The sequence below is a fragment of the Rutilus rutilus genome, assembly GCF_951802725.1.
Source record: "Rutilus rutilus genome assembly, chromosome: 23".
NCBI classification, from domain to species: domain Eukaryota; kingdom Metazoa; phylum Chordata; class Actinopteri; order Cypriniformes; family Leuciscidae; genus Rutilus; species Rutilus rutilus.
This window is the reverse complement of record NC_140233.1, coordinates 1,687,872-1,711,348: the sequence shown is the minus strand read 5'-3', so window position 1 is coordinate 1,711,348 and position 23,477 is coordinate 1,687,872. Positions and strand designations below refer to the sequence as shown.

The window sequence follows — 23,477 nt, the reverse complement described above, 5'->3', positions numbered from 1 at the left end:
TTGCAGTCTTTTTTTAAATAAACAGTGCATGGGGAAACTCTTGATAGTGAACACACATCGGTAATGTTCATGAATGAACGTATCCAGTCCACTATTATTGTTATTGCAGACCCCGTAATCTACGCCCTGCCTCAGCACACGCGAGATCCGAGATCGAGTAACATAATCTTTATTGCAGACCCGTAATCTACGCGCTGCCTCAGCAAACGCGAGATCCGAGCCAAATAATCTTTATTGACTTTCTTCCCTCGAGAAGAAAGCCATCGGGAGCAGAGCTAAACTCTCGATAGTGCAAAAGATACACGTCGGGAATTTATGAATGAACACTGTCAGTCCCCTTATTTTACTAGAGCTGACCGTGCATGCTCCACTCCCAAACAAACAACACATGAATCGCATGTGTCCCCACTCGTAATGAAGCAAGGGCAGGGAGGAACACACAATCCAAAGCTGTTTGCTCCCCATACTCCTGTCTAGATATATATATAATATGCTTGTGGTTGTGGACATGCATCGATGCTCAGCACTCTACCTCCTCAGAGATAGACCGCTGAAACACCGGGCTCTCTAACCAGGACGGAAGAAGCCGCAGCGCGGGCTTCCGATCGCAGAGAGAGAGCGCTGGATCTCCCGGATAAAAGCAGAGAAAAGGCGGAGCCCGTCTCTAACCTCTCCGCGAGATCCATTTGCGAACCCACAATACCAACTTCCGTGCTGCCTCGGCAACACGGGGTCGGTACTGCAAGGAACGCGAGCCTGAACACCCTCCTCAAAGAGTGACAAGCGGGAACGGAGCGAGTACGATAGTAACTCGCAATGCTCGTAGTCAGCACCCTCGAGCGCTGACAGAACATGCTCCGTTCCAAACAAACAACACATACATCGTGTGTATCCCCACCCGTAAAGATAGAGGGCAGGGAGGAATACACGATATAAGGTTGTTTTGTTCGCCATAATATCTATGCTTGTGACAGACAACAATAGAAAGACTGATCAGGTCTTTTCTGTCGTCCCTCCTGCTATTGCAAGGATAACCAATTATGCCAAATATGGTACAACTCACGGCACGTTTCAAAATTCATCTATCTCAGCAGATAGTAAGAAACTGTTCTTATTAAAAAAAGAAATTTTCTTACCATCTGGAGTAGATCGGACGAGCTCCCATTTCTGTTAGAAATAAAGTTATTCCATACAAGTTATTTTCTTTCCGTCCTTTATTTGGGTAGTGAATGAATAAAACAGAAGAAAGACCAGCCTGGGAAGCTAGGAAAAATAGCTCAGCTCCCAATATTCTGAACAAAGAATATATACTGAAAATGCATAGGGAGTATCACAATCTCAACCAATAAGATTATAAATGACATCATATCATATCAGATATACTTATATAACAATCCTATAAATTGTAAATATCCGGTAAAGTTTTCCTTCTGAGCCTTGTGGTCCGAAGGCTTTTCTGTATCATACATGGAAGAAAACAAGACCCTCTCTCCCTCAAACTCTGAGGGTCCTTCTTAATGTGAAACAGATGTGAGATTACATACATACAAAAGAATTTGCAAACAAGGCCTTTTCACTGTAAAGCACAGGGCCTTTTCTGTGGACACAACTTATGCTCTGGACAAAACTATTTTATGGATAAAGCTATTGCATGGACAAAGCTGAGATAAAGAAAATACATTTCTAACACTCATGGACGAACAAATGGGCACAAATGCATTTGCTATTTAAAGGAACACGCCACCGTTTTTTTAAATATGGGTTATTCACCGTCTCCCCTACATTTAGATAGGTGGGCAAACACATTTTTGTCTCAGTGCATGCATTGTCTTAGTCTGACAGCGCCGCCGCTAGCTTACCTTAGCATAATGAATGGAATCCTTTGTTGCCGGATAGCATGTCGTGAGTAAAAGTGATCCAAAAAAAAAAAAAAACGAATTTCTTCTTGTGGCCTGCGTATTCACAACGAGTACAAATAGCGATGCAGATTAACACTGGGCGATTTCCTAGGCAGAGATTGACTTGGGACTATATTAGGGACTACATGGGTGCAGAGATATCACTCAACACCTGAAATCCCACAACTTCCGTCAACATACCGGAGTGAATATAGCTGGTATTAGTATTAAGGTGTTGCGTAATATCTCTGCACCCTGTCGTGGAAATTCTTTTCTCAACTTTTCTCAATAATTGTAAGACAGTAGGATATCTCAAAGGTTAACAAAGATCAGCTTTATTTCTTGCAAGAAATGGCTGTTCACACATCAGTCAGTCTGATATGAGAAGCGCCCCGACTTCTGCTTTTTGCCCAGCTTATATACACAAAACACATCCTGGTTGTCTCAAAAGATCGCCTTAGTTACCTTAAAAGGCAACACGTCTCTGTTCGAGATCTCTGTCTGGCATAAATTATATCTAGACAGAACAATACCACGTTTGCAAAAGTTTTCTTAAACTTTTGCAAACGTTTTCTGTTTTTAGCTGCAGCTTTTTCACACATTTTGCTTATCTCTATTTCTATCAAAGCTGCGCACATACTTTTCACACTTGGAGTACAACAATAGGTCACTTGAGTACTCATAGTCTCTTTGCTACCCAAAACATTTTGTTCCTGCAAGCTTATATGATTATATTTCTTTAAATGCTTATGAGTAAAAATAAATGTTCAACGTTAACACAAGTTGCACACATCTGAAAGTAAAAAACACATCTAAATGTAAAATTCCATTACAATCCATCACATTCAATCACGTTCATTCAAAGAACATACACACAATTTGACATTTACTTCTCCATAATCATAGTAATTTACAACAAGTAAATTTTCTTAGTTTCTTAGTCAAACTCATGTTCGCTCTCGTTCTCGTATACCTCATCTTCAGGCACTGTAACCTCAACTTCATCTTCTTACCAACATTCTATCTTCAAGAAATCTAATTCTATTTTCAAAAAAAAAAAACTAATCATACCATAGTACATTGCCTTTTAACTTTGAATCAAGTTTCATTATCCTTTGCTAAATTTTGAATCACATTGATCTATTAGGCCTTTAACAGGCTGATACTGCTGATTAACCATTTTTCTTAACCTTATTTTGCTAGCTTTTATTTCAAGTAGGCGATTGTTTTACTTAGTCAGATCTATTTAAGGATCTGTGTAATAAAATCTAACCAAAAAGTTCTAAAATACTTTCATGTTTATCCTTAACACAAATATCAATAATTGTATTATCTTGTTTCAAACAATGTCATTAATTTTAAAATTAACTCTCACCCAGCTGTTGCCATGAGAATAGCTTTAGCTGCTGATGTGCCATTTAATCATTTATCACCTATCCTAAAATCCTATTTTTCCAGAATTAACCGATGGACATAACATGTCCTGCCTCTATTTGTTGGCAATGCAGAATAATTCATAATGGATCCATTGATCCAGATCATTAAATCTGTAACTTAATTTTGAATTAAGAAAGCTTTTTAGAATTTTGCTTTATGAGCAAATATTCTATTTCACTGAAATGTCTTAACTGTTTAGATTCATTTTAGTTTAAATTTAACATGTTTGGGTTACATTATTCTTGGTCTAGGTTTTAACTTTGTGCCCCATACATAATTATTTTTAATTCGTTGAAGACCTTTCTCAACAAAACAAGTCCATATTTCATTTATGGAAGCCTGGCTAAATTAGCAAGCACTGTTACTGCATTCCTAGAAAGACTAGACCTGCAGTCACCTCTCAGATATCAAATACAGAAATTAGACAATACATGAAAGGAACATTTCAATAATCACACTGGTAACTTCTTTAACTAATAATAATCCAGAAATTAAATATGTTTCCCAAAATCAATCTCCTTTTGAAAGTTTTTCTTTTGCTATTTTAACAAATGGAAACACCTAAAAAATATTTTATGTAGTCATTAATTAATCGCTATAGAAGTTTACCCAATTATCTATTCGGACCTAGTCCAGCAAAGTAACTTATTCTCTCTTATTAGAGAACAACTATTACAACTATTAATTTTTTTAGCATCTATGATATCTGAATTAGGGTTCTAAACCCCTCAAGTTTCTTCAAAAATAGTCCTTAGATTATTTTTATCTTTACAGTAATGTACCTATTTAGAGTCCCTATACTCTACAGAATTAAGACATTTTCCTCTTCTTAATTTACATGTACCTGAATGTACCTATTAATTAGTAATTGTTCAAATCATGAGATCTATATCAATTCTCAGTCGCACAGTTTGATTGAACTGAATAAAAACATCAATTAACATAACACACAATTAATTATTATGCTAAGCTTAAACCATTTGTTGGTCCACATCTTCCTCCAGATGTGTTGATCATCTCGTTGCCCCATGGACGTTCCATCTTCACCAGGGTGATTCTTTGCGAAACGTTGCAATGGGCTTTCCCACGCTGGCAAGGGAGGAAAGTTACTAGCACTTCCTTTGTCCCTCACTTTACGCTGTGCGTTGTCGTTGGTGTCTGCGTTTGGGGTTGCTGAGGGCTGGTTGGTGTAGTTTAAGACGATATGCTTGGACGGAGGTGTCACCGCACCCCAGATTGGACCTTGTTTGTGGAGTGAACCACAAGAACAACCTGTGAATGGAGACCTTAAGTATTTTTGTTAGTGACAACATGTATCATGTCGCCAGACTCATCTGCTTGTCTGGCCGGTCGTCCTTTTTTGATGAGACCTGTAAAATTTCATGTTAAACAGTAACAAGACAATATTTTATACATATGGAACAGAATCAGTTCTGTTCGCTGAGATCCATCATGACATCCTGTAAAAAGTAAAAAGTTAAATATGGGGTGGACAGGGCAAGCTTGCTTGCTCTCTGCCTTCCCAAAGTTATACGCTGCGCAGGTGTGGCATTGTTTATTTCTGCCACAACAATAACCCAGCTCAGGATAGTTAGTCAAAATCATCCATGGTTGTTATTTTGTTGGGAATATTTTCTTCCCTGTTGGGTCATATTTTACCTGTTTAGATACAGCTGTTTTGATTGACATCATTTATGTCTCTGAACACCATAATTCACACATCCACTTTCACACACTCCACACACACCTCTCTGGCCAGAGATTCATTCATTCATTCATTCATTCTTGTCTGCCTTAGCAGTTTATGAACTGAATGGGGAACATATATTAGGAGTGGAATACCACCAAATATGAACGGTAACAAAGTTCGACGACGACAAACTACTGAACGTAGACACACTGTGGCATTCCCCTTGCGACAGTGTCTGAACGTTACGATATCAATTCTCAGTTGTCCGATGCAGTCGTCATGTGTTTGAGTTTAACACAGTGAACGTAAACCTAACTTTTCAAAATCAAATAGATTAAACACTTTAAATAGAAATCGTATAGACCTACAATTGCAGTTGAGAGAATCCGTTTTAATTTCTCAAATGCAATTTGTCATTCTTTGCACAATTTCAATTTTCCACTTTTTGTTGTTGCTCATAAGCTATTTAAAAGAAGATTTGGAAATCTTCACACAATCTTTGATCCATGGACAAAAATAAAATAACATTTCTATCTCGCTGATGATGACAGCATGAGATTTCAAATGTTTATAATTAGAAAACATTGTTTCTATTGAATCTAGAAAATTACCTTTTAAATGAAATGGAGTGACCAATATTTTTGTCAAATCACAATTTATATTTAAAGTTGGTCACCCAATCTCATTCCCATATGCACAATGCACAAAAAAGTATCTTAGTTAAACATACAGTAAACCATTGACTCTTAGAATCTCATAGATCAAAACCATTTTTCCACACTGTCTCCCAGGGATAACGGGATACAAATTCTAGACGCCTTCATATAAAAAGTATAATATTTAAACACGTGCAATTCATATAGTACTATTTATTCATCACTTTAACAGTTCTGATTCCCTTAATATTTACTCTTAGTAGTAGTGACTGTTTGTAAAACCCTGTGCTCTCAGATGGCCACACATTTTGTCAGCCACCAATCTTTTAGTGAGTCACATTGTTTCACAAAAAGCCCCAATTTCTCCACTCTGCAGTCTGTGGTTTAGCTAAAGAGATGTGAGGGACTTCCCCCTCCACATCATACAGTGATGCTTGGCTATCAGTCAATTCAACCTTCACAGCACACCATTTATCTGACCAAACTAACTCTGAGGTTTTCAGTTCCTCAATCTCTAGTTCAGACCATTTTTCAGCAAAAATTTCATCTGGCTCACTGCTAACATGACATGTGCAATGCAAATCACTTTCTTCCATGAAATCATGGTCAGGAGGCATCCTATCTGTGGCTTTGTTTTGCAGACCACACTGAGGAGTGCTCCATTCAAAAACATATAATGTTTCAGTTGGCATTCGCACCATGCTCATATCAGCAGTGAGGCCACTGTCATCACAATACAAGTTCAGCTTCAGTTTACAAATCTCTTCCCAGAAGATTACAAGGACAGGTAGTAGTTACAAGAAAAGCATTAGAAAATGAGTGATCACCAATCTGACAAGACAAATCTGCTGTATATGGTTCCTTAGATGCCCTGTGGCACTTCTGGAGGTTGTCCATTTTCCAGATAATACAGTTAAATCAGGCAATTGTTCATTTTTAATTGCTGAGTTCGTCACTCCACTGTCAATTTAGAAACTTAACTTTCCTACCCTCGACACTAATGTCAATCATTGGTAATTTTGCAAATGCTTTATACCAAAAGTTCAGTGTCAGCAAGCGAATTTTCTTCATTGCAAGAAACAGCAAGCATATTTTCTTCATTGCAAGGAGCAGAAAAAGAGATAAGATTAAACATATTTACCACCTGGGAGTCAGACCCTTCACCGTCGCTCCCCTCCCCCTCCTTCTTTCAATCTCCTTGTGGCTCTGGTGGCTGTTGGAATCCTTTCTTCTTTGGAGGATCCGGACAGTCATTTCTCCAGTGTCCTTTTCGCCCACAATTATAACAAACTTCAGGGTCCATTGCGGGTCGGTCACCCATTCCACGTCCTCTTCCTCCTCTGCCTCGTCCTCTTCTGCCACCTCTTCCTCCTCCTCTTCAGCAGAGCCAGTTGAGTGTCTTTGTCAGTCTTTTTCTGTTTGTTCTTGGCTTGGTCTCTCAGCAGCTGTTCTTGATGCGTTGCGTGTCGCCGGATTTCTTCCAGACGCTGTTTTGACCTTTTTCCCTATTTCAGGGTCCAGACCGTCCAGAAAAAACAGTTTTCAGCTTATTCTTCATACGTACTTATCTTTGATTGTCTGGCCTGTGCTTCTCTTTGGGTTGGTGAACATTTACGAATTTTGGAGATGGAGGAGTGTAGTCTGGAGGAGCAGAAGGCAGGGTAGTCGAACCTAGCAAGCTTCGATGTTCAGGGTGTCTTGGTGGTCTTGCTTGCAGACTCGTTCCCTCTTCTTCTTTGTCTTCCTCAGGATCTTGACCTCCCATTGCTCCTGGTTGTCTTTGTGGTTCGTGGAGGGCCACTGCTGGTGGTGATTGGTAGGGGGAGTAGGGAGCCGGACAGCGGTCGTCCTCAGCCAGGCGGGTTTTCATGCATCTCATTTCCTCAGAAGAATTAGAAACAGAGTTTAGTAAAGTTTTTCTGGCTTCCTCTGCCTTTGTCTCTCTACTATTTGCACTCTCTAATGGTGCTAATGCTGCGTTTATCTGTCTTCTTTGTCTGGTAATTGCCTCATTTAACCATACATCTATAATTCGACCATCAAAGTCATAACTATATTTTTCTGTATATTTTTGGACTTGTTTTTTTGTCCAATTTTCCTTTGTCTTTTGCAGATGGCTTACACTCAGACATTAAACAGACATTAAATCCGTACAATTTAACTGTGTTCCATTTTTCTTGGTCATGGAACAATAATTCCCTTTTGAGAAATCCACTGTCTCCAATTCTTTATCATTAACATTACCCATTTTTGCACTAATTTTACTCAACAGTATTTATATTTGCGTATTTAAATTCTTCAGTATTTATATTTGCGTATTTAAATTTTTTCCCCGCGTGGTCACCACGCACTATATTCACTGTGTTAATTCTTTCCCCCAGCGTGGCCACCACGCCTGCCTAAATCCGTCAATCTAGGACTTTCAAAAATGCCCACATCCGTCGATGCTAGGTCTTTTTCCCAGACAAGTGCCTTCTCAAATGTTTGAAAATTACTATCAGGCTTATTTCAAACTGCACCTTGTCTAGACGTTTGAGAAAATTACTTTCAGGCTTATTCTCAAAACTCTGGCCCTTCTGGGAAAACAATTAACACCTGGCACTTGAGAAATTACTTTCAGGCTTATTCTCAAACTATTTTTGTAAATAACTTTCAGGCTTATTCCAAACTCCCTGACCCTTTTAGGAAAAATATTCAATACGCAAATAATTTTCTTATTTACCACGTAAATAATTTTCTCTCACCGTGCTTTTTGCAGCTTGGTTCTTTATTCGGGATCGCGTCCACCTAGGCCTGCCGTGGTGTCTACAATTCTCCCGTCCCTTGCAGTTTTAGCGTTGGGGTATCGGAGCCAGAGACTTCTTGTCTTTGGGATGTTCAATCAATTGCTTCGTCCACGGAGGTCATCAGCTTTGCGATTCCATCCTCGTCGCCATTTGTTGTGGAAATTCTTTTCTCAACTTTTATCAATAATTGTAAGACAGTAGGATATCTCAAAGGTTAACAAAGATCAGCTTTATTTCTTGCAAGAAATGGCTGTTCACACATCAGTCAGTCTGATATGAGAAGCGCCCCGACTTCTGCTTTTTGCCCAGCTTATATACACAAAACACATCCTGGTTGTCTCAAAAGATCGCCTTAGTTACCTTAAAAGGCAACACGTCTCTGTTCGAGATCTCTGTCTGGCATAAATTATATCTAGACAGAACAATACCACGTTTGCAAAAGTTTCCTGTTTTTAGCTGCAGCTTTTTCACACATTTTGCTTATCTCTATTTCTATCAAAGCTGCACACATACTTTTCACACTTGGAGTACAACAATAGGTCACTTGAGTACTCATAGTCTCTTTGCTACCCAAAACATTTTGTTCCTGCAAGCTTATATGATTATATTTCTTTAAATGCTTATGAGTAAAAATAAATGTTCAACGTTAACACAAGTTGCACACATCTGAAAGTAAAAAACACATCTAAATGTAAAATTCCATTACAACCCTGACTAAGACAATGCATGCACTGAGACAAAAATGCATTGCCCACCTATCGAAATGTGGGGAGACGGTGAATAACCCATATTTCAAAAAACGGTGGCGTGTTCCTTTAAACAGCGCGGCGCAGGACGTGAAAATGAAAACTGCGTCGGACTGAAACTAGCAGAAAACACTTGGTCTCGCGAGGCGCTGCATTGTGCCGGGTGTAAGATAGGGCCCATAGTCTTAAAAGTGACAGAATTCTTGTTTTCTCTATAGAACTGCTTTTATATTAGGAAGACTTGCTTCAACTAAACTACATAGACTATATTATTTTATAAATAATATATTTTTATCCATTTTGTATATCTTACATGATTAAACCCCACAGGAGCACCAGACAAGTGTCAGTTATATGCTCAAAGTTTTAACCAGTGTTTTATATCCAGCAAACAAGTTTCTCTCAAAGTTATGAACAAACGTTCTTCCAGTAACATTAATAGACCGTTCGCTCAATGTTATCTGTTTTTTATAATGTTCTCAAAACATTAGAAATATTCTCAATATCAGGCCGTTATCATCATATGCTTTACTGCACATGTGATTTACTGAATGCTGGTTTGTTTGTATTGTACTGTTGTTTTATTCTTCATAATTGTGTTATTGTTGAACTTTCTTGTTGTGTTCTCTCTCCATTGTATTGCTATAATATTCATGTCCACTAGGTGGCGCTGATGTGTTCACATGTTCATCTGATGTAAGAGCTGTGTGGAAGAAGACGATATAGTTGAGTAAAGTGAATGCTGAGCTTCTGCTTGTGTCTGTCAGCTTTCTATCCATTCCTCCTTCAACATGACATTTCTCTGATTAACACATATAGGGCCCTATCTTGCACCCAGCGCAATTGACTTTGTACACTGACGCATGTATCATTCCTATTTTGCACCCGCGCAAAGCGGACTTTTCCCTCCACAGACGCGCGTCGGTTAACTAGCAAATACACTTGCGCTCCCCGGGGCGGTTCAGCGCAAAGAGGAGGCGTGTTCCGGCGCAAACGTTCCCTCATGCTATTTTACAGGTTTAGAAAACAATTCCGCCAGTGACCAGGAAAAACCTAGTCTAAAGTCAGTGGCGCGTTGCGCATGTTATCCATGCTATTTTAAGGGCGCATGCTTGGCCATAATCAATGTAGCGTGTGCACAACGCGCATTACAATTTGATGCTCTCATCTACACAGAAGCAGCCGTTTTCATTTTTGCAAATCATACATTATTACTAGGAAAAATATTAGGTCTTGTAGGTCTTGATAAGCCTAGGGCTTCTACATATCCCTTTTCGAACAGTGTGATTATTATGCAAAAAAAAAAGAAAAAAAAAGGTTTTGTTTTTCTTGATTTTGTTTTATTTTTATTGATGGATATTTAATGTGTTGCTGTCTTTGGTTTAATTTATTTTTTAATTGTTCGAAATAAAGATTTCATTCATTTATTCATATTAATACACGAGGGAAATCATTGTTGTGTCCATGAAGATGTGAAAATAAAATAGGCATAAATCTAGCTTACACATTTAATCACACGCCCAAATTATCATACGCCTGTTTAACCGAAGCTAATTTGGGTGTGTTTGTTTCTCCATCCCCAATGTCACTTCTCTGTGTGTTACGGCCGTGACGAGGACGTCGGTCTCCTCGGCTGTGAACCGCTCCTGGCGCGCGCCTGGCAAATCCGCCGTTATAATAGGAATCCGCTTAGAAAAAGCGCGCCTGCTCTTAAAGGGAATGTGAGATGTCGCTCTGATTGGTTTATTTCACGTTACGCCCAAACCACACCTATGAATAATGAAGCTACTTCAGACCAACCCCTTTTAGATTTGCGTCGGGCGCAAGAGTCATTTATCCCGCCGGGAAAATAGCAACAGCGCCGAGACCCGCCCACAAAGTTACTTGCGCTTTGCGCTTTGACACTTGCGTTTCAGATCGTTAAAATAGGGCCCATAGTGTAATAACATGCTATCTATGAGCTGTATGATTGACAGTTCTCTTCTTATGAGCATTAACAGTGGAAAAGTGCACACGTTTAGTTTTTGATGAAAGGTTTGAAGCCACAGTTGCCGCTCGCATCAAATGCACATCAAGCATTTTCATCCACATCAAGGCAGCATCTGATAAATTAAAATTCAGAAGTTTTGACATTAAACAGTTGTGATTCACAGTGTCAAATGCCTTTGCTAAGTCAAAAACACAGCTCCAACAACACCACCTTTGTCAAGTTGACCTCTAATTTGTTCGACAAAATAACAATTAGCAGTTTCAGTAGAATAATTTTTTCGAAACCCAAATTGCATTGGGTGTAGATTCACTTCACTTTCGTTTAAATAAGAAACTAATTGATCACAAACTACTCTTTCTGCAATTTTTGATGCTATTGGAAGGATACTTATGGGTCTATAATTTGATGGAAGAGTCCTATCACCTGTTTTAAAAATAGGTGTCACTACTGCCGCCTTCCAGCAATTTGGAAAATAGGAGTTTGTTATTGACAGATTTGTCAAGTGTGTTAGAGGTTTGCAAAAAATGGATTTATAAGTTTTAAAAAATCGTGCATCAATATCATAAACATCTTTAGACCTAGATCCTTTTAAATTATCAATTATTTTCAATCTGAGACATTTTCAATAGTGAAGACAGGCATTTCATTGTTTATGGGTTCTAATACTCCAGATCTAGCACCAAATTTCCTAGCCAGACACTGTACAGAGTTCAAGAAGAAGGAATTAAAAACTGTAGCTATTTTTTCTTTATTTTCTATTAATTTCGATTGGTCCCGTATAATCCAATTTTGAACTGATTTATTCTCCTTTTTTGTAATTTTATCAATATTTTTCCAAATTAATTTACTATTTCCTTTAGAATCCTCAATTAATTTAATGAAATAATTAGCTTTGGCCTGTCTTAATTCTTTTACTACTTTATTTCGCAAATTCTGGAATTTTCTCTTATCATGTGGTAATTTAGATTTAAGAGCAGCCTTTAATGCCAAGTCTCTCTGCTTCATTAGCTTCCAGAGCTGTGAAAGTGAAAGTGACACGTGACGGCCAAGTATGGTAACCCATACTTGGAATTTGACCTCTGCATTTAACCCATCCAAGTTAATGCACACACATTAGGAGCAGAGTAGTGAGTAGTTAACACACACACACTGCAAACGTGAATACATACACCCAGAGCAGCGGGCAGCCTTTGTGTGGCGCCCGGGGAGCGATTAGGGGTTAGGTGCCTTGCTCAAGGGCACCTCAGTCATTTCCCACCGGTTCTGGAATCGAACCAGCAACCTTTGGGTTACCAGTCCAACTCCCTAACCACTAGGCCATGACTGCCCCATGACTGCCCCATGACTGCCCCAGCTGTTCATTTAACCATGGTAGATGTACTTTACTCGAGTAAGATATATTTTTACTAAATTCATTTTTAGTTGTATTAACTCTATCCATCATACAGATACATGCTTGTTCTATATCACCAGACTGCATAACATCATTCCAGTCCAGGTGCTTTAATTTCTCCTCGAATTGGCCAATTAGGGATTTTGGTATAATATTAAACAAGCTTTTGCCTTCTTGTCTGTATAAAAACCTTTTTTTTTTGTCAACTTTCTTACAATTAAGGTCAGGTTGTGGTCTGACATACCTGTTACCAAATTAAATGATTTTGTAATTCTTTCAGGTTTATTAGTAAAAATTAAATCTATCTGAGTTTGTGTTGATTGAGTAATCCTGGTTGGGCCAAGAATCATTTGTGTAAGATTAAACTGATCTGATATACTTTTAAGTTGATATCTCATAGCTTTTTCCGCCCAGTTTATATTAAAATCACCTAGAACAATTAATTCCTTTTTTGTACCAATTTTCTTTAGTACAGATTTCAATTTATCATAAAATGTCTTCGTAGAATTAGGGGGTCTGTATAATCCAACCACAGTAAAAGACATTTGAGGAGATAAGACAATAGTAACAATAATGCATTCTAGATCTTGCGTTGAATTAAGGTGAACCTCCACACATTTAAAATGATTACGAACATACAGAAGGACTCCTCCTGCTCTACCTGATTTTCTATCCTTCCTAAAAACATGATATCCCTGTACAGCAAAAGCAGTCGTTGGTGATAACTCAGTTAGCCATGATTCCGAGAGAAAAAGAAAGTCCAAATTCGAATCCATCAGCAGACCCTCAATTTGCTCTGTCTTTGATACAATACTTCTTATGTTCAGATGTCCACCGAGCAGGCCTTTGGGTTTTAGTCTTTTATCCCACAATAATTTAAACTGGTTTACCGGTTGAAAAAGTTCAAACTTCCTTTTAGTAGTCATTCTATTTAAATGTTCTTTACAGCCATTCAGGTTAAGAATAGTGTTTTGTGGAATTGCGATCGGACTTACAGATCGATTGTCACTTCCTCGATGCAGTTCAGTGGCGTTCTCTTACGAGAGATACTCTCGTACTGCGTAGAATACGCTAGGGGAAAATCCTTTTCCACGAGAATACTGAAGCCCAAAAAATTATCCTTTAATTTTGTATTAATGTAAAACGCGTTGCGGCAGCATACAGACATAGGCGAGGCAGCTCGCGCGCCTATTGGCTGGTCTGCTGGCAACTGCTTAAGCCTATCGAGCGAGACCTAGAGTGACGTCAGACCCAATGAGTCACGTCCCGCCGAGACGGGCGTGGCTTAGGTCTATAAATACCGCTCGCAGGCATTATTTCTCTGATTTTTCATCCTTCAGCGAAGCAACTCACATCGCTGGATCCGAGAAGAAGCCGCGCTGTTGAAGAAGCACCTCAGCGGGACGAGTCGACGAAGCTGCTGGCCGCGCCGCCTTCATCGCCTTCCTGCTGCGCTATCCAGCGCCCATATCCTTTATTGCACTGTGTGTGTGTGTTCGCCGGCGCGACTCACACTGTCTAAAAGAGCTGCGTCTTTTTCAAGATGCCTGCTTGTGGCTCGTGCAAAGCCTCACTCAGCGACGGGGACCGCCATGTCATCTGCGCTTCCTGCCTGGGTCAAGAACATGCAGCTCTCGCGCTCGCTGATGGCGGCTGCCATCACTGCGAGCTGTTGCCATTAGCGACTCTGAGGACTCGCTTGGCACTGTTCAACGAGACTGCGCCCACACCTGCTGTTGTGCCGCGCCGTAAAAAGCGCCGCGCTCAGCGAATCCCGGAGCCCTCTCTCTGACATGACTGAGTCAGAACGCACCGCGTTCCTCGATGCGCCGCTTTCCCCTGCCGGCCTCTTCGGAACCTCGGTCAAAGATTTCGCCGATAGGTTCGCTGAGGTGCAGAAAGCGACCCAGGCCATGAAGCACTTCCTCCCGAAGCGCTCCGGTTCTGCAGCAGGCCGTGCGAAACCGTCTGCTCAGAGCTCACAGCCTAAGCCTCCGCCCGCCGCCTCCTCTTCTCAACGCCGCCAAACCCAGAGCTCGAGACCGCGCTCTCGCTCATCCGGCCGCCGCCCCGCCCCGCGTGGCCCGCGGCAGAAGATTGCGTTGAAGCCAGAGGCCCCGAAATCGTCCTAGCACGCCTAGGAAAGCGACGGTGTCCAAGTCCCGCTGCGGCCGGACTTCCACCAAAGCTTGCCGCTCGTCCAGTTCCAGGAAATGTGACTGGTCCAGCGTATTTAGCAGCCAACAAGCCGGTTCCATTACCCGCTTGCCTGCACACAAAAGCCGTTTTTACGGCTACCCAGATAAATCCCTTAAAGAGTGTATTTTCTGGTGTCCCGGCCACGGCCGACGGTGTTTCATGTGTAGAAAAAATGCCCACTACTCAGTGCCCATTCCTACACACAAGCACAGCCCTTCACACAGGGCTCGCGCACATAAAATCGACTCAGATCGATTGCGCTTCAAATGTAGCAAAAGTGCCCACTACCCAGTGCCCACAAACGCTACTTCCCACATGTCTCACGGTCCCTGTAAATACAGGACCAGTATGCATATGCTCTGCTCACGCGAGCAATGCTGTAAAGGTGGTGTATGTGCCCGCTGCTCTGCGCCCACGCCCACACAGACATGAAACTAGCCCAGCCCTTCTCCTCTCAGCAAAACACTGCGGAGGAGTCGAGCGCGGGCATTCTGCCGGCTGTTATCAGCGTGCCCCCTGCCTCAGATGTCATGAGCGCGACGCTTATGTCACAGCACATAAAAGCCGCTGTATCGCGAGCCGATCAGAGCGTGCTTCGCATCCAGCCCCTAGCTACTCGCGCACCTGCGTGGGAAAAGCTTCCCGGGGTTTCGAGATGGGTGCTGAACATCATAAAAGAAGGCTATTCGCTGCAGTTTCGCCGACGCCCTCGCCGCTTCATGGCGCGCGTCGAGACCACGGTAGAATCGAAAGTAGCTCATCTACTTCGAGCCGAGATTTTGAAACTGTTGGGCAAAGGGGCTATAGAACCCCTATCTCGAGCTCAAAGCGAAGGGGGGCTTTACAGCAGATACTTCCTAGTGCCCAAAAAAGACGGGGGTCTCAGACCCATACTAGATCTGCGGCAGCTGAACAGAGCGCTTATGAAGCGCCAGTTCAGGATGCTCACAACCAGAAAAATCCTCGCGCACGTCCGCCAGGGGGACTGGTTTGTGTCAATAGATCTAAAGGACGCGTATTTTCAAATACAGATAGCGTCACGTCACAGGCGATTTTTGAGATTCGCCTTCGAGGGCCAGGCATATCAGTACACAGTCCTGCCTTTCGGCTTGTCCCTGGCACCCCGTACATTTACGAAGTGCATGGACGCAGCGCTCGCACCCCTCAGATTACGGGGCATACGAGTGCTGAACTATCTGGACGACTGGCTGATTCTAGCCCAATCTCACTCAGAGCTCGTAGAGCACAGGACCATTTTACTCGATCACCTCGAGAATCTCGGTCTCGCAGTGAACTGGGAAAAGAGCTCGCTTTTCCCCAGACAGATTATATCTTTTCTGGGAATAGAGCTGAACTCGCTGCTAATGACAGCACGCCTGTCATCTCAGCGCACACTGGACATTCGGCGCGCAGCCGGCTCGTTCCGCTGCGGCGCGATAGTCCCTCTCAAAGCCTTTCAAAGGATGCTCGGTCTGATGGCCTCAGCATCTTCAGTTCTCCAGTTGGGCCTTCTGCGCATGCGCCCACTGCAGTTCTGGCTCAGAAAGAGAGTACCACGCACAGCGTGGGCCTCCGGTCGGCTTCGCGTCAAGGTCAATCAAGCATGCATTGCAGCTTTGAAACCTTGGGAGGCAAAAGACTGGTACCAATCAGGTGTAAGCCTGGGGACTTCCTCGAGAGTGATGGTGGTGTCCACGGACGACGCATCCACCTCGGGATGGGGAGCGCTGCTCGAGGGCAGACCGCTTTTTGGCCAATGGTCAAAGCAGGAGAAGCTCTTACATATCAACTGCCTCGAAATGTTGGCAGTGAGCAAAGCGCTCACGCGCTTTTGTCCCCTCATAAAGGGACACCACGTGCTAATACGTTCAGACAACGTCTCAGTGGTGTCCTACATAAATCGCCAGGGCGGCCTCAGGTCCCTGACTCTGTACAGGCTAACCAGGCGCCTCCTGATATGGGCCCGCAGCAACCTGCTCTCGCTGAGAGCAGCGCACGTGCCAGGGCTCCTAAATATAGGACCAGACAGACTGTCCAGGAACCAGGTTCCGACAGGAGAATGGTCTTTGCACCCACAGACAGTCCAGCTGCTGTGGAAGAAATTCGGCAGAGCGGAAGTAGACCTGTTCGCGTCTCAAGAAAACGCTCACTGTCCAGAATTTTTCTCGAAGAGCAAGGACGCGCTGACCCACGAGTGGCCTCGCCGTCCTCTCTACGCTTTTCCCCCCGTCTCCCTCCTGACTCAGGTGGTAGAACGGGTCAGGGAAGAAGGATGCTCAGTGCTGCTTGTAGCCCCACTTTGGATGAGCCAACCTTGGTTCCCAATTGTGATGCAGTTAGCAAGCACCGCCCCGTGGCCAGTGCCTCTGAGGAGGGATCTCCTCTCTCAAGCCAACGGCTCAATTTGGCATCCTCACCCAGAGCTGTGGTCCCTCCATGTGTGGGCCATCAACGGGTACCCGCTGACCTCCCACAGGGAGTGTTAAACACTATCACACAGGCCAGAGCTCCGTCTACGCGACGTCTCTATGCCTCAAAATGGTCAGTGTTCTCTAGCTGGTGCACAGCTCGTGGTGTGTCACCCCTGCATTGCGGTGTGACGGAGGTTCTCTCCTTCCTACAGGAGCTGTTGGATAAGGGCAGGTCCCCTTCCACGCTCAAAGTCTATGTAGCGGCCATAGCAGTGTTCTCTTCGACCACGCTCGGCCAGTCTATTGGAAGGAACGATTTAGTCATTCGCTTCCTTCGAGGAGCTAAGAGACTGAATCCTCCCAGACCTCCCACAGTCCCTATATGGGACCTTTCTACGGTACTGGAAGCCATGAAGGGTCATCCATTTGAGCCCTTGCAGGAGATTGATCTTAAACACCTGTCTTTCAAGACGGCGTTTCTTCTGGCTCTCGCTTCAGTGAAGCGCATAGGGGACTTACACGCGCTCTCAGTAAGCGCGACGTGCATGGAATTTGGGCCGAATGACTCTAGAGTTATACTCAAACCTAAGCACGGTTATGTTCCTAAATCCCTCAATACACCGTTCAGAGCACAGGTCATTTCCCTGTCTGCCCTGCCGGTCACTGAAGGAAATATGGACGAAAGCTCCCTTTGCCCAGTCAGGGCGTTAAGAGCTTATCTGTCTCGCTCGTCTGTTTTCAGACAGACGGAGCAGCTCTTTGTTTCGTTCAGTGGGCGTTCTAAGGGACTAGCCGCTTCGAAACAGACCCTATCCAGATGGGTAGTGGACGCAATAGCGCTAGCTTACACAACCAAGGGCATGCAGTGCCCGCTGGGTGTCAAAGCGCACTCCACGAGAAGCATGGCTTCATCGTGGGCATGGTCAAGTGGGATTGCCTTGCAAGATATTTGTATGGCGGCAGGCTGGGCCTCTCCGTCTACATTTATAAGGTTTTACAACCTAGAGGTTCCCGCACTACAGGCCAGACTACTGTCGGTCTAGTATGGCCAAAATCTCATAACTGGCGCTGTCAGTTATGCAGCTATTGAGTATTGCAATCCTTGCTCTATGCTGCTATAAGGAAGATAGTGGCTAACCCCCCTCTCTTCCAGGATTCCCTGTGAGTCCCCTGGGTGATTATGTACTGTAGGAACTCCGGGCTGTCGCCCTTGAGTCTATGGTATCAGATCCCAGCACGCACGACGTTTTACAGTAGGTTCCCCTAGCGTATTCTACGCAGTACGAGAGTATCTCTCGTAAGAGAACGTACTCGGTTACTAACGTAACCTCGGTTCTCTCTAGAGAGAGGAACGAGTACTGCGTATCCTGCCGTGCCTGCACGCGCTCTGGTTGCTTCGACTATGAAAAACCAGAGAAATAATGCCTGCGAGCGGTATTTATAGACCTAAGCCACGCCCGTCTCGGCGGGATGTGACGCAGAGGGCGCGAAGCGCCCTCATTGGGTCTGACGTCACTCTAGGTCTCGCTCGATAGGCTTAAGCAGTTGCCAGCAGACCAGCCAATAGGCGCGCGAGCTGCCTCGCCTATGTCTGTATGCTGCCGCAACGCGTTTTACATTAATACAAAATTAAAGGATAATTTTTTTGGCTTCAGTATTCTCGTGGAAAAGGATTTTCCCCTAGCGTATTCTACGCAGTACTCGTTCCTCTCTCTAGAGAGAACCGAGGTTACGTTAGTCACCGAGTACGTTTTCAAGCTGAGGTGTAACGCTATCCGGCAAAGATTGCTTTCGTTCAACTTTGCAAACTGGTCCCGGGTTTGAATGAACGTCACCTGCCAGTAAGATCGTGATTAGCAGGTAGCTGGTTAGCTTGTAGTTTGGGCTTGAAGATTTCATCCTGGAGCGTGGCCGGACAGTAGTTGGTAAATTAGTCGTTCCATTGCTCAGGATATTTTGATATACAGCTTGATGACTCAGCTGAGCGAAGACAGCAACGCTTCCCCGCGCAACACCGCCAGCTCGACCAGGCCAGCAGCGACGGAGCGAAAGCAGCAGGAGAGCTAAGATGTAAATAATCATTCCACCTCGATACGCCATATTTCCAGTAAATTGCTTTAATCCGGTTCCAGTTCTAGGTTTGAAGTTTGATTTGCAACAAAAACCATTCTTATTGAAGTTAGTATTGTACTTGTATTTGGTTTTGGCTGAGCGAACTCCAGCAGCACCTGCCGTACTCCGCGTACGCTCCGCCATCTCTCTAAACCGAAAGAAACAATCCCTACAATTTAATAAAATAACATATTATAAAGATGCATTAAATTGATTAAAGCTTCAATTAAACATTAGCAGTTGATTTGTAAAAGGTGTTCCCTTTCAAAAGCTACAATCGATGCTGCGCTGTTTAGCACATTGGGCACGTCTTCAAACGTGACCAGCTGTGAATATATTTTCTGATATTAGCCACCCGGTCCATCGATTGTTCAGCAAGCTACCATCGGGCAGGAGGCTTAGAAGCATCCAGACCAAGACCAACAGGTTCAGGGACAGCTTCTTCCCCCTGGCCGTTAGGCTATATAACTCGTAATGTACTTCCTTCATTCTGCACCAAATATAGACTGTCTTTTATACTGTCATTTCACTTACAAATTGCTACTTAGCTAACTGGACTTAGCATATTATTGTATGGTCACTGGCACTTATTGATACTGTACATAGTTGGCTACTTGGTTTTTGTTTAATCTATTGTTATTATATTTATCTTACTGTTAGTATATTTATTTATTCATGTGGATGTGATAAGATGTTTTTATTCTAGGTAGGTTTTTAATTTTATCATTTGTATGGCAACGGGGGGGGGGGTCTAAGCATTTCATTACATAACCTGTTATTGTAATGACAAATAAACTACCTTGAACCTTGAACCTTGAACCTTGATATAGGGTGTAAACACGTCAATAGAATTGACCCGGAGCTAATATAGCCTTGGTTGGTGACGTGATCAGCGCGCCCCCGTGACACGAGGCTATAAATAGATGAGCCACAGGTGCATCGTCAAGTCTTTTGTTTTCAGACCACTCTGTGTATGTGTGTCAAGCAATCTCTCTACAAAACTCACTTCAGATCTTTGTTAGGAGTTAGTGTTCAAAACTGGTAGTGTGCAGATTTCTCTCTTTCTCATCTCTACATACAAGTGCAAAGAGTTCAGGTTAGAAGAAATCAGCTCACACATGCATAAATCATGTTATAACAATCAAATGTATGTTTATTGAAGATTATAAAACTAACAAACAAACAAATAAATGCACATAGCCCATACAGCAGAAAAAAAAGAAAGCACTTCCGGAAGAGAGTTATATAAAGTGGGCGGAGTCTATCTCTGAGCGGATGCCGTTACAACAGTGAAAGTAAAACTAAACACTGCGCAATATTCATTTCAAATCCTACATTAATTCCACAAAATGAGGTGCACAATTCATGTCAAAACCCATACCGAAATGATAATAAAAGTAGACGTGGATTCAGAGGATCTGGAGAACATGAGCGTTGTAGAGTTCAGAAGAAGATTCATTCAAAGTAAGTCGAACTCTTCAGAGTTATGTGTTAATGCCCACGTGTGTTTCTGCGACTCATTTAATAATAACATTAATTATCATATGCGAAAATGATATAAACAGGAAAAACTGTATCAATGTTTGAATGTTTATTCATCAGCTCTGATCAACCCAAAGGCCTGAACTACATAAGATTGTATAATAACATCTGTTGGATTTATCCTTATGAAAATTAACCATCATTTACTACAGTAACCATATTTCAACCATGATATTTATAGTAAAATGATGTTAATTACAGGAAAAGCCTGTTAATGATGAGATGATAGTCTTCAGCTCTTAATGAGGTTTATACACTGATGTTTCTCACGCATTCGTTGTTTTTCACAGGTGAAGATTACAGACTAATCTACAGAGGCCGAGAACTGGAGGATCATCAAACACTGCGGGATTATGGCATAACACATGATTCTACACTGCATAAGGTTTTAAGTCTATGTAGAGGAGGTAAAAACTGTGTTAGTTTATAATGTTTAATCTGACTCTTCATGTCGTCACTGAAGACAAACTCTTGTTTTCTCTATAGCAGTGATTTTATATTAGTAATTCTTCAGTGAATTCTGCTCTTAAACTGAATGTATATTGTATTATTTTCTGTCATTATTAATATCTGTTACACGATTAAACCCCGCAGAGGAACAGCAGTCAAGTGTCAGTTTATGATCACAGTTTTAACCAGTATTTTATACTAACAGGGAACGTTCTGGAAAGATTCTCTCAAAGTTATGATCAAACGCTCCTCCAGTAACATTACACATTTGTTCAGAGTTATCTGGTGTTTAATAATGTCCTCAGAACATCAGCACTAAATATTATTTATAATTCATTAATGGAAACTTTTTTGTTCTGAAACGTTTCAGCTGGACGTTTTGTTTCTGGTGTTTTTTTTTTAAATGTTACTTGTTTCAAAATGTTCAACATTCAAAAGTAACTTTCTCAGAATGTTGGGAGTGGAAAAGTGCACAAGTTTAGTTTGTGATGAAAACTTCACAGTTTGTGTCTATACAACAATGCACAGAAATGAACAATTATCCCACATATCCTCAACAAAATATAAATGTAAATTTATTATGATGAGTGTAAAACATGTTTAATTATTGATCCTTCATAATTCAAGTTAAAGGTACAGATTGACAGATTCACGACACGATATTATTCAGTTTCTGACGGATGTTTTGTTGTTCTGCTCCACAGCAGCTCACTCAGTCCTAGGTTCACCTGAAGATGATGATGATGACGATGATGATGATGATGATGATGATGAAGACGATGATGATGATGATGATGATGATGATGAAGACGATGATGATGGCGATGAAGATGATGATGAAGATCCTCCAAGTCAGCAGCCGGAATCCAATGAATCGTGTTGTATAATGTAACTAAATATGAATATGTATATGGGGGGTGGGGTACAATAGAAATGACTAATACTTTAGACAAATATACTTTAAGCATATTCCTCGCCAACGATTGATGTCTAAAAATGATTTGTACCTGATATCGGATCAGTTTAATTAATTTGTACACATTTCGTGACACATTCATATAATAAAAAGGAAGAGTTATATTTAAAAGTCTCTTATTCTTCTGATTAATCAAGCTGTCTTTTCATTTCATTTTATTGTTTATTTTTACAGGGACAATGCACAATTAAAAGTAATTGCACCAGAATTAGCTAATAGCTAGTTTACATCTGCTGTCCCTGGGCAGGTAAACAAATAAAATAACATGCATTATACACAACATAAAAAACATCACAATACATACAGGTCCAGGAATATAAAATTTAAAACAAATAATGTACAGTCACACAGTCATTAGTGGTTGCAGATCTGTTGTGATAGTAGCCATTGCTTAAGCTTATTTGTAAAAATTGAGAAGCTATTGAGGCTTCGAATGTTTGTAGGTAAGGAGTTCCACAACCCCACTACTCTAACTGAAAAAGCTTTTTGCCCAAAGGCTGTTTTTCTGTACTGCGGTACCAAATCTCCCCTGGCCGATGCTCTAGTCCTACCTGCACTTCCGTTATGGGTCACGCATCCCTGAAGAGGGGGTGGAGCAAGATTATGAATAATTTTATACATCAGGCACACATCAGTATAAAATACAAAATTATAAAAACTTAAAAAATGTAACCTTTTCAAAATAGTACAATGATGGTAGTCCCTTGGTTTTTTATCTAACACAGGCACAGTACACAGGCTTAAGTGTAGTTGCATCAGCTTGTGACCAAGTTGTTAGACAATACGACAAATGAGGGAGAATCAGAGTATGTACTAAAAGAAGTGCAGCTGACTCAGAGAGCTGGTGCCTGATGTTTTTAAAATTATTCAAATTGAATTTAACATTACTTATAACCCTTTTTACTTGCTTTTTAAAAGACAGGTGTTGGTCTATGATTATTCCTAAATATTTAACATGTGTCACAAATTTGATTGCTTCACCATTAAATATGATATCTGGATTCACAGAGTTTTGTTTTCGTGCAGTGAAATACGTGCATACAGTTTTACTTACATTTAGAGACAAACAAGACTCATTCAACCAATTTGAGACTTTCACCATTGCAGATGACAGTTTGTTTGCAGCTAGTTCTTTAGTTCTTGCATGAGTAAAAAGCACAGTATCATCTGCATACATTATAACATTTACAC

At 41.8% G+C, this 23,477-nt stretch overlaps 1 protein-coding gene across 1 annotated transcript; it reads left to right on the top strand.

The window, feature by feature from the left end:
* The first annotated feature begins 20,589 nt into the window (after positions 1-20,589).
* On the top strand, positions 20,590-22,416 carry LOC311283523 (uncharacterized protein). The gene is made up of 3 exons (XM_084397983.1): positions 20,590-20,782; positions 21,151-21,267; positions 22,015-22,416. Exons 1-3 carry the CDS (start codon positions 20,668-20,670, stop codon positions 22,200-22,202), a joined length of 420 nt encoding a protein of 139 aa, XP_084254109.1. The 5' UTR covers positions 20,590-20,667; the 3' UTR covers positions 22,203-22,416.
* The last annotated feature ends 1,061 nt before the right edge of the window (positions 22,417-23,477 follow it).

What these genes read in the sequence shown, in the direction of transcription:
- LOC311283523 (XM_084397983.1), top strand. Translation starts at nt 20,668, where the DNA reads ATGAGGTGCACAATTCATGTCAAAACCCATACCGAAATGATAATAAAA. An exon ending in CAGAAGAAGATTCATTCAAA is followed by an intron (nt 20,783 to 21,150) that starts GTAAGTCGAACT and finishes TGTTTTTCACAG; the next exon opens with GTGAAGATTACAGACTAATC. An exon ending in TTTAAGTCTATGTAGAGGAG is followed by an intron (nt 21,268 to 22,014) that starts GTAAAAACTGTG and finishes TCTGCTCCACAG; the next exon opens with CAGCTCACTCAGTCCTAGGT.